Consider the following 12,142-nt stretch of genomic DNA (forward strand, 5'->3'; position numbering starts at 1 on the left):
AACAGCCCCCCTTCTCAAACCGCGACAATAATTTTTGTGTCTCCTGGAAAATACAAAAGGTAAAGGCAAATCAGAAGGTTCTGATTTGCTTTCGTTCAAATATATATAAGAGCTTTGTCTTCTTCAGAAGAGTTTGAGACTGGAAGGAACATTACAGTATTAAAGCGCGGGAAAAAGGCATAGTTTATTATTGTTAATAAAAATATATTTAGAAAAATAATCTTAAAAATCAATCCTTCACCATCAGTGTCAGAAGATTGTGCTTTACGATACTCTGCACAATATACACCAGTAGAGGATGCACTTGACTCTCCAGTGTGGCATTTGCATCAGGAGAAGGCACCTCATCAAAATCATCCTGAAGAGATGTGTCTTTTTTGCAGATTTTGTTTTTCTCAGGTTTTTGTGTGAGAAGGAATACAGTTGTAGGTAATGTGGGAATCAGCAACGCTGAATCAAATAAATTCGTTTTCTTACCTATTTTCTTTTCTTACCCAGTCTGGATTACCAAGATTCTTAGAAGTATATGTCAAACCTTTCCCTATGCTGATGTGAAGTTCTTGTTTTTAGCTCAGTTGTGTAAATGTTCCAGTTGTGTAAATGCCTTTGTGGTGTTGGTGCCAGTTTACACAATTCCCAGCTCTGGCTGTTCTGTTCCTTTGCTACCCCTCCAGCTGGCTGGTTTAGCTGGTTGAAGGGCTCTGGATGAACTGTCAGGATTCATCTGGGTTTATCTGGGTTACAATAATATCTTTTTGATAGGATCCTTTGTAACTTGAGTGAGTTGTTTGATCTGGTTCACATGTAGTTTCACAACTGTGACTGGGTAACTGGAAGGAAGGTACTAGTGTAGGAGTGAGGGAGAGGAGATGGGATCTACTTAAGCCATTATTTCTGCTGGAAGAACTGGACTTGTAACTGTACCTTGAAAAATGGAGGTGGTAGATCTGGGCATCAGTCAGTGGTTCATCATGTGATAGCATTCAGATATGGGATATTTTGGGTTTCTTACATCCATTGATTTGACATTGTAGTCCCAAAATGTGTGGAAAGAAAATATTTCATTTCATAGTAGGAATGTTGTGCTGATTAGATGGTACATTTTTGCAGGCATATTGTTATTTTGTGTTTTAGTTATAATTTCAATTGGATTTCCAGCTACCAGTGTAAGAAAGATCTAATGATCTAAAATACTCTACCACAGCCCAAGAAACTTTTATTCTCATCTTTGGTTGGTTGTAATGGGAGCACATCACTGCTGCTTTCCAGCCCTCTGACAGAGTAGTTGTGGGGAAAATACTCACCTTTTTCTTATACAAGGGAGGTTGTTTGACAGTAAAGACCAGAGATGTTTATCATAATTTTTGATTTAACATGAGGACCTCTGCAGAGAAATTATTTATAAAATGATCTTTTAACAGACTGACAATGTCATTTTTTTGCCCTGTGTTATTTGGAATATACTCTGCGGGTTTTGGGGAATTTGGTTTGCTTTGGACATATGTGAGAATTTGCACTTGCTTGTTTGCTCCCTGTCTTTCTCTTTGATATTTATGCATGATGGACAGTCCCGATTTCTAGTTCTGCCATGTCTGTGTTACATTAGTGGATATACTGACTTTGTTATCTTTTATACTCAGGCACGTGGTCATGGAGGCTATGATTCAGATTTTAGTGATGAGGAGAATAGAGAGAAGCCTGTGCAAAAAACTAAAAGGTAAAGTAGTGCAGAATTAACACTTTGCATTACGTATTTTGTGCAAAAGGCCTATTACTGTGTATAGAAGGCTGTGCTGTGGTATGTAAAGTCTGGTGTTGAAATGCTTTATGAAAAATCAGTCTCTTTGGTTCCTGCATCTCCTCATGTCAAGCTTGGCAAAGCATGTCGTCTCCCAGGGGCAGCTGATTAAGATCCATCCTGCCATGTCCATCTGGTGTCTATATGCCCTTCAGTTCTCGGAACAGAGTGTTTCATTTTTCCAGGCATTTGTATCAGCTGCTGGGGTCTGGCTGCGCTGTTCACTTCACTGTGATCCATCAGGACATGTGGAACTGCTAAGAGAGCAAGGCGGAAAAGGCCAAGTGGCAACAGGCTTTGTAGATATAAAACACCTGCTTGGAGGAAGTGAAGAACTGATGCAACTTGTTTATTATTTAATTTGAAAAGAGACCTGGGAATTGGTGAATTGTGTTGTAACCAATCCTTGAAATTAACTACGCATCTCTTATTTGAGACTGCCTTTGCCGGTTCTTTCAGTGGTTTGCACAATTAGTGACCTTGAATTTTGTAGTCTTATCTCATATTATTAACATTTTTATAGTCTGATCTCATTATATTATTAGGATTTTTGTTTATTTATCTATTTATTTTACTTTGACACCGTGGTTTTTTGATGCTTTCTACCCTGTGCTGAACAATTTGCCAACGTTTTGCAGATATTTTTCTTACCTTTTCCTGTCTCTCCCTTGGTCTGTTACTGGACTTTATTTCAGAAGGTTTTCTGGAAACTTTCCTAGGACTCTTGCATATTTTCCTTTGTAGTAAAATTGAAAGAATGGGTTTTGTAGAATTTGCATTCTGGGAAAAAAAAAATGTTTTAGTCATTGGAATAATAGCAGGCTTTGTGCTGTACCGTTTATTTTATAAATATAGCTGTTCTCCATTAAAACAGTGACTGGTTTTGTTCAGTTTTCATTTTCTTTGAAAGGCCATTCATTACACATGATACCATTGCACTTTCTAGGTGGAATATTAGCTGACCTTCATGAGCCTTTCAAAAGTATCATCCCCTTGTTCTGGCACACTACTGCTGATTCCCAGTAGGGCTCTTATATGGTTTCCTGTATATATAGGTATTCTTTTCTTGCTCTATGATGATATTTTTTTCACTTCAACGAAAATAGTAGTGTTAAGTTTTCTCTCTATTGCTGTTTTATGGAATCTTCTTGTGGGAATTTTGTGCCTCTAGGTCCTTTTGAGCAATTGATACATGTAGTTTCTAGACTCCTCTATTCCATTGCTTGAAATACAAATTCCCTGGCTTGCTTTCTACAGGTTTCTGACTTCCATTCTTTCTACCAGCTGATACTTACGGAAAAATCTTTCCTTCCTCTCTGCTAAGAAATGAAACTAACTAAATATATCTTTTACTAGCTAAAGTGCATCATTTTATATTTAACTTTTTACTACTTTGTGAAATTCTTAAAGTGTTTTTAGCTGCCCACTGACAACTGTGGTTCACAACACAGTACTTAAGTTGTAAATGAATGATTCATGTGATTACACTAGGATAGGCAGAACTGTTTAATGCGATGTTGAGACATTAGCATGAAAGGATGGGTTAGGGTTGCTAGCAGTCAGTCTTACTCAGTGAACATACTGGCCTTCCTGTTCCTACTTGGCTGTGTGGCTGAGATGTACAGAGGGCTTTAAATGTAGAATGAAACTGAGGAATATTCAGTGAAAAATCACTGTGGTTCTATAGTGATAATATTGATAAAAATAAATATTAAAAATTGCAAATTAAGCCATTTTCTTTAATGCTAACTATAAGCAGATGCCTTTCAAATTTTGTTCTTCAAATAAAGTAAAGTCTAAGTTGATGTTGGTTCTGAAGTTTGGTTTTATTCATGTAGAAACTAGCAATGTAACAGTTTTTGTTATTCAAGTTAGTGCAAAGTTTGGTGTATGGAAATCTTATTACTTATGAAAAGTTCTCGACTAATTTTTCTTCCTTTCCTTCCCCCAACTTTAGTATAAAGGAAGATGGCCTTCTGATAAAGCCATTTCAAAAAGCAAAACAAGGCAGTCTGGTTCACAAACAATTCGCAGCTGAAGAATGGGACAGGTACCATTTATCTATTGCTTTTGTGAGACATTTTTCTCTTAATGTAAAGATAGCTTTCACTCAAAGCTATTTGTTATTAACAGGGAAGAAGCAAGAAAAAGAAGATTTCACTTGATAGCAATGGATGCTGTATCCTTCTATTTAACTTTTCTTCAAGTTTGAAGATGGGGCACAGGTTATTCATTATGGTGAAATACTGGTATTTCTCAGTCATCACAGCTGTTGACAGTGCAGCACCAGATACTGAGTTGGTTTTTAAACTGTTTTTTTGCCAAGGTGTCACTGAGAATCCCTCTACTCAGTCAAGGCATTTCCAGGTTCTTCCTATATACGTACGTGTCCTGTTTGGGTTGAAATTATTATATAGTGAGTTTTGTTTAGACTGGCACAAAGACACTTTGTTCTTTCATTTGAACATAATTCTATACAAGGCTGCTGTTGTCTGTGGACAAATACATCTCTACTGGAAATTTAAGAATGCATTAGTTAGTTCAAAACAGCCTTATCTTCAGTAATACCTTCTACCAATGCTCTAATGTAAGCCTGTTTAATATCATGTGCAGTTATATTTTTTTTTAATCCCTTAATAATTTTTAGTTATCTTGTAACTACTACCTTATTGAGATTACAGCCTTTCTTCTTTTATTTAGTTTTCACCGGAGGCAGTCATTACATGTTTTGAGTGAGTCTGAAATACCATCAGTTCCTTGCTTGTTTAAGCAGTGGTTCTTCAGCAGTGGGAGTTAATAAATAGGGCAGTAAAGAATAATTAAATATGGAAAGACTTGCAGAAATCTGGAAAGCAGTTTCACCTAACCTACCTAGAATTTGGCCAGGTACTACATAAACCACGGTATGCCTGTAAAGGAGATGTATCTTAATCAGTCCCACTGACATTGTAGACTGCCATTAGCCACAGAAACGCCCATATAATCTGGAATGACTACAAAACACATTGTGTAGAGACTTTTATGAGTTTTTGCTAATATTTTTGGGGTGTTTCCAATTCAAAACTTTTATGCAATTTTAACCCTGAGTAACACAAATGACAACACAAAATTGTATGTTGTGTTACAAGTGTTTAATTGTGCTAGTTAAACCTTCTGGGCTTGCTTCTCTGTTTTTTTCTGTTTGTGGTGGAAATTGAAAAAAATATACTGAGGTTAAGTTAACTTTTTGGGGCCTTTGGAAAATAAAATGTTTTCTCAACGTAATTCTAATGCATGTCAAAATAATAGGTTGATACGAATTATTCACACTGATGCAGTAGTTGCCAGGATATGTACCAGGTGATAATGTATTTCCTAATTTGCTGCTTCTGGAACACCAATTAAGTTAATTGAAAATATTTTTAAGTAGCCATATATGATGTTTGTATTTGTGAAGACGCTTATTTTCTGAGTGAGTAATTACATACTTTTGCTCAAATTGTGGTCCAAAATGCGTTCCAAATCATGTCTCTGAGGCCAAAGTGTTCTAAAAAAAGCATTACGTATTTTCCCATGATTTTCATCTCCAAAACTAAAGCACATAACTTCTATTTGTATGTTGATGGTAAAATATAATAAATTGTTCCATTCTAGTAGCCAGACTGTTTCTATAATGCAAAAATACAAATGTCTTTTGAACCAAAACTGAGAAGCAGTACTGAAAAGCTGTTGTCTAAATTATAGCTGAAAAAATGAACTGAGTTTCTATCTGTATGTGTACAGAGCATCTTCGATAAAAGAAGACCATTTTGTAAAGGTCCGGCAGCTGAATGAGGTTTTAAAAGATTAAATTGCCTTGAATTCCTGTAGCTTTTATAAGCTCATAAGCTTTTATGAGAGCTTGTTACGTAAAAGTTGCTGATTAATTTCTTTCTTTCTAGAAGTTACTGAACTGTTTTTGAGGAAAAAACCTCCAACTTTTCTGTTAAGTATATAAAAAAGTGTGTGGGGGGTGTTAGGTTTAAACTATGGTAAAATAAAAGATAAGTTCTGAAACCATCCTTAATTGCTTTATTCAGTATGAAAGACATAAAAAGTTGGTGAATGACTACATTTTATACTATGGTGGCAAAATAGAGGATTTCCAACGTTCTGGGTAAGAACCATTAGCAATCCTTCCCCTCATGCCCCCAAAATTCCCCTGTTGTGTAAAGCCACTAATTACATGTTAGAGGTTTGGGGGAGTGGGGGTTGTGGCTGTGTATCAAATTGCTAATACTTTTGGTCAGAAGTAGTAACTACTAACTAATAGTCATTTAAATATCCAAAACACAAAATTGCCTCATTTCATTTTGCACCATTATTTTTATATAAGAACTTAGCATGAGCTGAATTATTCTTGTTTTGTTACGTAAAAGGAAAGATGACAGGTGAGCATTAACTGAGGGTACATTGAGAAATATCTGGCAGTACCTTCAAAATAACAATCTGAACTACTTTTGAAATGTGCAGAATTGCTATCCATTGTCCAGAATAACTATAAGTTTCTTTAGAGCTATCTATAACTGCCTTCTATCATTACTTCAGTAAAAAGTGTATTTTCAGGCAGGATCAAGTCATCCACAGTTTCAGTGGCCATTTTCCACTGTGAATTTTTCATTTGGGAAAATGTGTGCCAGGGAATACATGTTTTGATAGTTTTATTCTGTAGCAGTATATTCCTTTATGCTGTGAGGTGGAGATTACAACAGTGAAGTACTGATGTTTACCGAATTATTGTTTGACTGGCTCTTCATTTTTGTATTACATTGTACTAAAAAAATCGTGTCCTTTTATAGAGCAAATGACAAGACGGATCTTGATGTTATTAGAGAAAACCATAGATTCCTGTGGAATGAAGAGGATGAAACAGACATGAATTGGTACCTGGAACTATTACAGAACATACTATTTTTAGATCAGCTGTACTAAATTTGTGGTGTCTCCTACTAATTAAGAATTACTGTCCATGCTTAGTGGTCATTCTTTGATCTTTAACGGATTTAAAAATGAAAGACCTTTATGAGGTATAATATTAGGAGGCAATATTGCTCAGTGGCAAAATGAACTGATGACAGAAAGAACTAAGAAATATTTGTGTATTCTCTGCAATCCGAATGTCTGTTCTGAAAACTCTGAAGGAAGCCTAGTTTGAAAAAACTAGTTTGATTTGTGCTGTAGATATATTTCGGATATATTTTTCCAGCTTTAGGGAAATTACCCTGTAGCTCAGTGAGTGCATTTCTGTTCCATTTCTAACTCTGCAGCTTGTGTTCTTTGGATGAAACAACACGTCTTTGTCTCTAAAATGTAAAATGAATTGTATCATGTTCTACATTTCATTAAAAAATGATACCTTTTGTTACAGGGAGAAGAGGCTTGCAAAGAAGTATTACGATAAATTGTTCAAAGAATACTGTATAGCAGATCTCAGTAGATACAAAGAGAATAAGGTATATTCCATTATTGTAAATCATCTTGGGTTTAAAGTATGGCATTTTTTTAAGGAGAGATTGAGTTGCTTTGTGATAAAAACGGCTTAATGATTGTGGATATGTTGTGAAACAAGAATGCCAGAACCCCTTTCCTAGAAGGAGTTGTGAGAACTTGTCAAGTTACTTAATAAGCAGCAGCAGTTTGAGTCCAAGCGTTGCCACTGCCCTGAAAATGGGCTTCTGTGGGAACAAGAGCATTTCTGTCAGATGGTGTGTTATGAAGAGGTACATTTGTGTGTAAAAAAGGCAGAAAATTCGGAGAAGTTAAGGAGAGAAGGCTAGAGAAGTTTGCCTAGAGAGAAGCACTAAATGTAGCCTAAAAAAACACTGGGAGTGTTACTGTTAAAAAAAAGCAAACAAGAGAGTCTAAAAAGAGAAAGTACTTGAGTGCTGGCAGAAACAGTTTTGGAAATGTCTGTTGAAAAGCAGCATCTTTTGCTGGTGGTTCTTTTTATGGAAACAGGATTGGTATGTTCCTTGTAAATAGATAGAATTTGTTAAGAGAAGCAGCCCAATTCCAGCACCAGTTTTTCTTCTTAACCAGAGCAGCCTTTGCTGTTTCCAAGTTTTTGACTGACTAACCCCTTAGTCTTTTGATGTTTTTGCAAAGAGTGTTGCTGAACTTAGACGTGTCTTAGTGTTGTTAGCACATAGTAACAACCCAGCCCTGCAAACAGTATACAAAGGTCTTTGAGAATATTTATGGTATTGAAAGTTACATTCACTGGTAAGTGGCAAGGACTGGGCTTTAACATTAGGCAGAAAAGGTGACAGCCTTCTGAAGAAACTTGGAACAGAAAAATTAAACATTAAGTTAAAATTAACAAAAAGTAAAATGCTGTAGATTTCCCTTTTTTTTTTTTTTGGAGTAAATTTGGTTTTATTTTCATATAGCAGTTGCATAGCCCTCAATCTCTGCCCCAACCCCCAACTGAAATTCCCTTGAGCATGCTTACAGATTTTGTTTCTTTTGCTGGTGTGCCAAGTTTCCGAACGTTTGCTGTCTTTTCTGAGAAACTGTTCTGCCCCAGCCCTGGTTCCTTTTTTTTTTGTGTGTGTAATGTGAACAGTGTTTCCCTGTCAGACTTCAGATGTGGCTGTCTAACTTTGAGGTCACTCTGAACTCCTATTTACGCTCATAAGTCAGTACCTATATTTTTGGAATTGCCATGTCAGCATAACTCTGCTGTGTCATGTAATTTGTTCTCTTATACTAGGTTACACTTCCAGTTCTCAAATACGTACTGACTATGTGAGAGTCCTTTATTAGAAATTATTAAAAAAATAGGGAAAAATGATATTTTACTTGATTATTATTCATCTGTGTTTTCACAAGTGTAATTGTTTTGCTACTAGCCAAAATCTTCCAGCCAGCTAATTCTTCGGAAGACCTCTGCATAGTATTTGTAGCTCAGATCTCATTTAGAACTTTTCTTCTGAGAATAAAGCACACAGAGAGATGGCTGGAACTGCGCTGGCCCCATTGCAGACCCCTCTGTGCTCTCATCCAAGGAGAGCACACCCAGAGATGACCTGTGGGGACCCATTCACCCTCCTCGCTCCCAGGCCACTTCACCTAGCTGATGGCTAGTCTGGCTTGGTCTTCACTGCACACCTGCACTCATCTCAGTTGCCAGCAGGGCAGGCAGTTGGGACCTTGTGACCCATGATCCCACTTCTCTTTGTGTGGTTAGGACATGTAATACCTTCCTTCGCTTTTGATGAGAAATGCCAAGGTGACCCTCTGGTGTGAGGCTGCTTAAAGACACTGGAAGGGTGTGCTCTGCAGCTCTTGCTTGTGACGGGTCTGTTACTCTTCACAAATTCCCTAGAATAGAATTTTTTAGGTCAAGGTTGTTTTTGAACCTTCAGTGCATCTTGTCTTTGAGCCTGATAAATGACCATCTGTATTGTCAGATAGTTTTGTTCTATTGTCAGTTTTGCAATGCAGTAAGAGAGAGTGCTCTGCATGTAAGTTTTACTTTGATACACATTGGAATAGAAATGTTCTCTTCTCTTTGTTGTCTTATTTTCCTAGAAAAGTTCTTATTTGCTGTCTCTTTGTTTTGTAGCTTAACAGATTGGAAGTGTCTCCTATTTGCTAAGAAATGAAATCTGTCTGACACTTGGTCATTAAACAGAATACATTGTATTCTTTTGTTTTTATTTCCAGAACATTTTCAGATTTCTAGGCCAACTTGTCTTCCACTTGGCAATGTTAATATGTTCACTGTTGTAATTGTTTTTCAGAATGGAGGCTTTCCTGTGAAAATATTTAAAATATTTATGGTATATTTCCACAGCGTTGTCTAAATTCATGCATTTCTTTTTTTGTGAAAGAGGTGACTGTGCACACGTTAGTTGTTGCTGCAGCCAATGCATACTACACCAGCAGTCCACATTTAATTTGGGAATTATATCGTTCTTGTTATTGCCAAAGATATTAAATGGTCTTTCACATTTTTTCATCTATCATTTCTTGCTAAGTTAGCCATTTGATACTCTTGTAAAGCATCTCTTTTGGAGCTGTTCTACTTGGTCCTGGTCCCCTATTGTAAAAATAACTCATTTAGGATCTCATTTAACGAGAAGATGAGACAGAATAAATGCTGTTTGCTGACAAAATTTTTGCATTCCTTAATATTGCAGGCTGACTCTTCCAGAACCTAGCCTAATTCTTATTTTTCCTATATGGTTTAATCTGTTCCTGCTACTTTAGCTTAGAGAAATTAAATTGTATTTACTTACTTATCTTATTGTTTCTTCTTAGCCTTGCTCACTGTCATTTTCTGCTAGTTGGTGCTAGAATGATTGGCAAAAATTAATGCAGATGAGGGCAACTTCTATCCTAGATGTGCTACAGGTGGTGCTGGCTCCCTCCTTTCTTTTATTTTTCTTTCTGCTTATTTTTCTTGATATCGTTACAGAAATAATCTCTAAGGATATAATCTGATTTATATCTTACTGAGTCAAATTTGGACTGTGATGGAAAAGTTGTATAAAAGTCTACTTCAGAAGGAAAAGTGAGCATGGATAACTTGGTGATTTGTGATGTAGCAGATGGACTGTGAAAAAGCAACCAGGCAGATAGATTGAATTCTTTTTTACTCTTTATTGCCAGCAGCATACAAGTGCAAAATTGGTGCCAAAATACCATTGATGTTTAATCATAAACTTGTAGTATTATGCAATTGAGTCATAAGCTTTTCAGATTTAGAATACCCTGTAAACCAGCAAATATCCATTACAAGAACAAAAGCAATTGCCCTCACCCTTTGGATCAACTGGTTCCCGTTGTGAATTCTACAGTAGGTGTGAAAACATTGTTTATTTTATAATACCAATTTGAAAATTAGTGGACTGATTTAAAGAGGCAAAAAACCACAGCAATAGATACCTGTACTTCTGTGCAGTGTGTTTAAAATCAGATCTAAAACATTGACAGTCAATCCAGTATATTTCAGTATTTATGCCACTGCATCTACAAGATGCACATTTGTGTGAGTTCTTTCTGTGGGTGCCCCAAGGGAAGGTTCATATTCCAAAGAATGCTTTGGGACTCAGGAGTCAAATATGGGCTTTGCAGCCATTTTTGTACGTCTTTGATTTGTGTAACTCTTTTTCCCCCTCTTCCCTCCCCATCTTTTAACATAAAGTTCAGAGTCTTCTGTGCTTTGTCTACAGAGCAGCAATTTTATCATGTCATCCTGTGTTCATGAATTTGAAATGAAAATACAAGACAGAACTTTTTGGAGAACTTGTATGCCTCCGAGTTCTATCCTCTTCTACTTGTTAGTGAAAATAAAATTGTTTTTCCCAGGCTGTTCTCGTTCCCTTCCATCTTCAATGTTTTCATTAGGCTACTTGCCATTTTAAGAGGATGAAGCAGATTCTACTGGAAAAACAAACAGTAGCTGGATTATCTACATGTGTAATTTCTAGGCAGTATAAAGAGAAATAACTTAGCTGTTGGTTGGGGTTTTTTTGTATTAGTCCTTAGGGTGAAAGAGGTGATCTGCTGATATTTGCTCATGTGACTTTTCAGTATTTTGTAGTAAAGTCAGTCTATCCAAATTTCCTATTTGTTCTTCTGCCTACTATGAAGCCTTTTAGAAAGCTGCTGTTCAGCACTGAACCGCATCTACTGGAATTTGGATTGCGTGTATAAATTGGAGTCCTTCTGCCAAGAAGAGAGATATTTTTAATTAACAGAGAAAGAAATGAAATGTTACTAACCAGAATTGAATGGATGAACCATGTGCAGGACATCAATCAACTGAAATTAGTCTTTGTGTTACTGAATAATTTGACTATTTTGGTTCTTATCTTAACAGTTTGGATTTAGATGGCGACATGAGAAAGAAGTGATTTCAGGAAAAGGTAAAGCTGTCTTTCATTTTGTATTACGTTTTTCTTTGATGCTTTTATTGCTGCATTTTGACAAAATTTTGTTCACCAGTATTTGACAATACCAGCAAGTTTATCAGATAATAATGGACAATAAATTCTCCTAGCTTCTACCTTTGCTGTTTCATGTCACGTAGCTCTAGAATGCATACTGATCTGAATATAGTAAAATTAAGAGAACATATGTTTTATTTTTACACCAACATAATGCATTTGATAATGTTAAATTCACTGTATATGTCTTCTAGCTGCTCTTCTCCAGTAGTTCTATGTTACCTCATTAGTCTTAATTGAAGTATCTCAATACTTTTCCGCAGGAAATTTTTTTAAACAGTTTTTCGATACTTTTTTGCAAAATGGTTTAGGCTAAATTAGTTTTAAAACTTCAGTGAGAATCAGTGGGAATGGTTGTCATCTCTTCCGA

General features: G+C 36.2%; 1 protein-coding gene across 1 annotated transcript in view; it reads left to right on the top strand.

Moving 5' to 3' along the window:
- Positions 1–1,640: 1,640 nt before the first annotated feature.
- The window catches only part of FRA10AC1 (fragile site, folic acid type, rare, fra(10)(q23.3) or fra(10)(q24.2) candidate 1), a gene marked incomplete at its 5' end in the record, with an annotated part of 21,423 nt that continues 10,921 nt past the window's right edge, over positions 1,641–12,142 (top strand). The window contains 7 exons of the mRNA XM_010138881.1: positions 1,641–1,717; positions 3,756–3,848; positions 3,932–3,977; positions 5,857–5,933; positions 6,616–6,699; positions 7,185–7,269; positions 11,646–11,691. Coding sequence (XP_010137183.1) covers positions 1,641–1,717; positions 3,756–3,848; positions 3,932–3,977; positions 5,857–5,933; positions 6,616–6,699; positions 7,185–7,269; positions 11,646–11,691 — 508 coding nt within the window. The remainder of the gene's footprint in view (positions 1,718–3,755; positions 3,849–3,931; positions 3,978–5,856; positions 5,934–6,615; positions 6,700–7,184; positions 7,270–11,645; positions 11,692–12,142) is intronic.

The sequence above is a fragment of the Buceros rhinoceros genome, unplaced genomic scaffold (genome assembly GCF_000710305.1).
Source record: "Buceros rhinoceros silvestris isolate BGI_N320 unplaced genomic scaffold, ASM71030v1 scaffold11546, whole genome shotgun sequence".
NCBI classification, from domain to species: Eukaryota; Metazoa; Chordata; class Aves; order Bucerotiformes; family Bucerotidae; genus Buceros; species Buceros rhinoceros.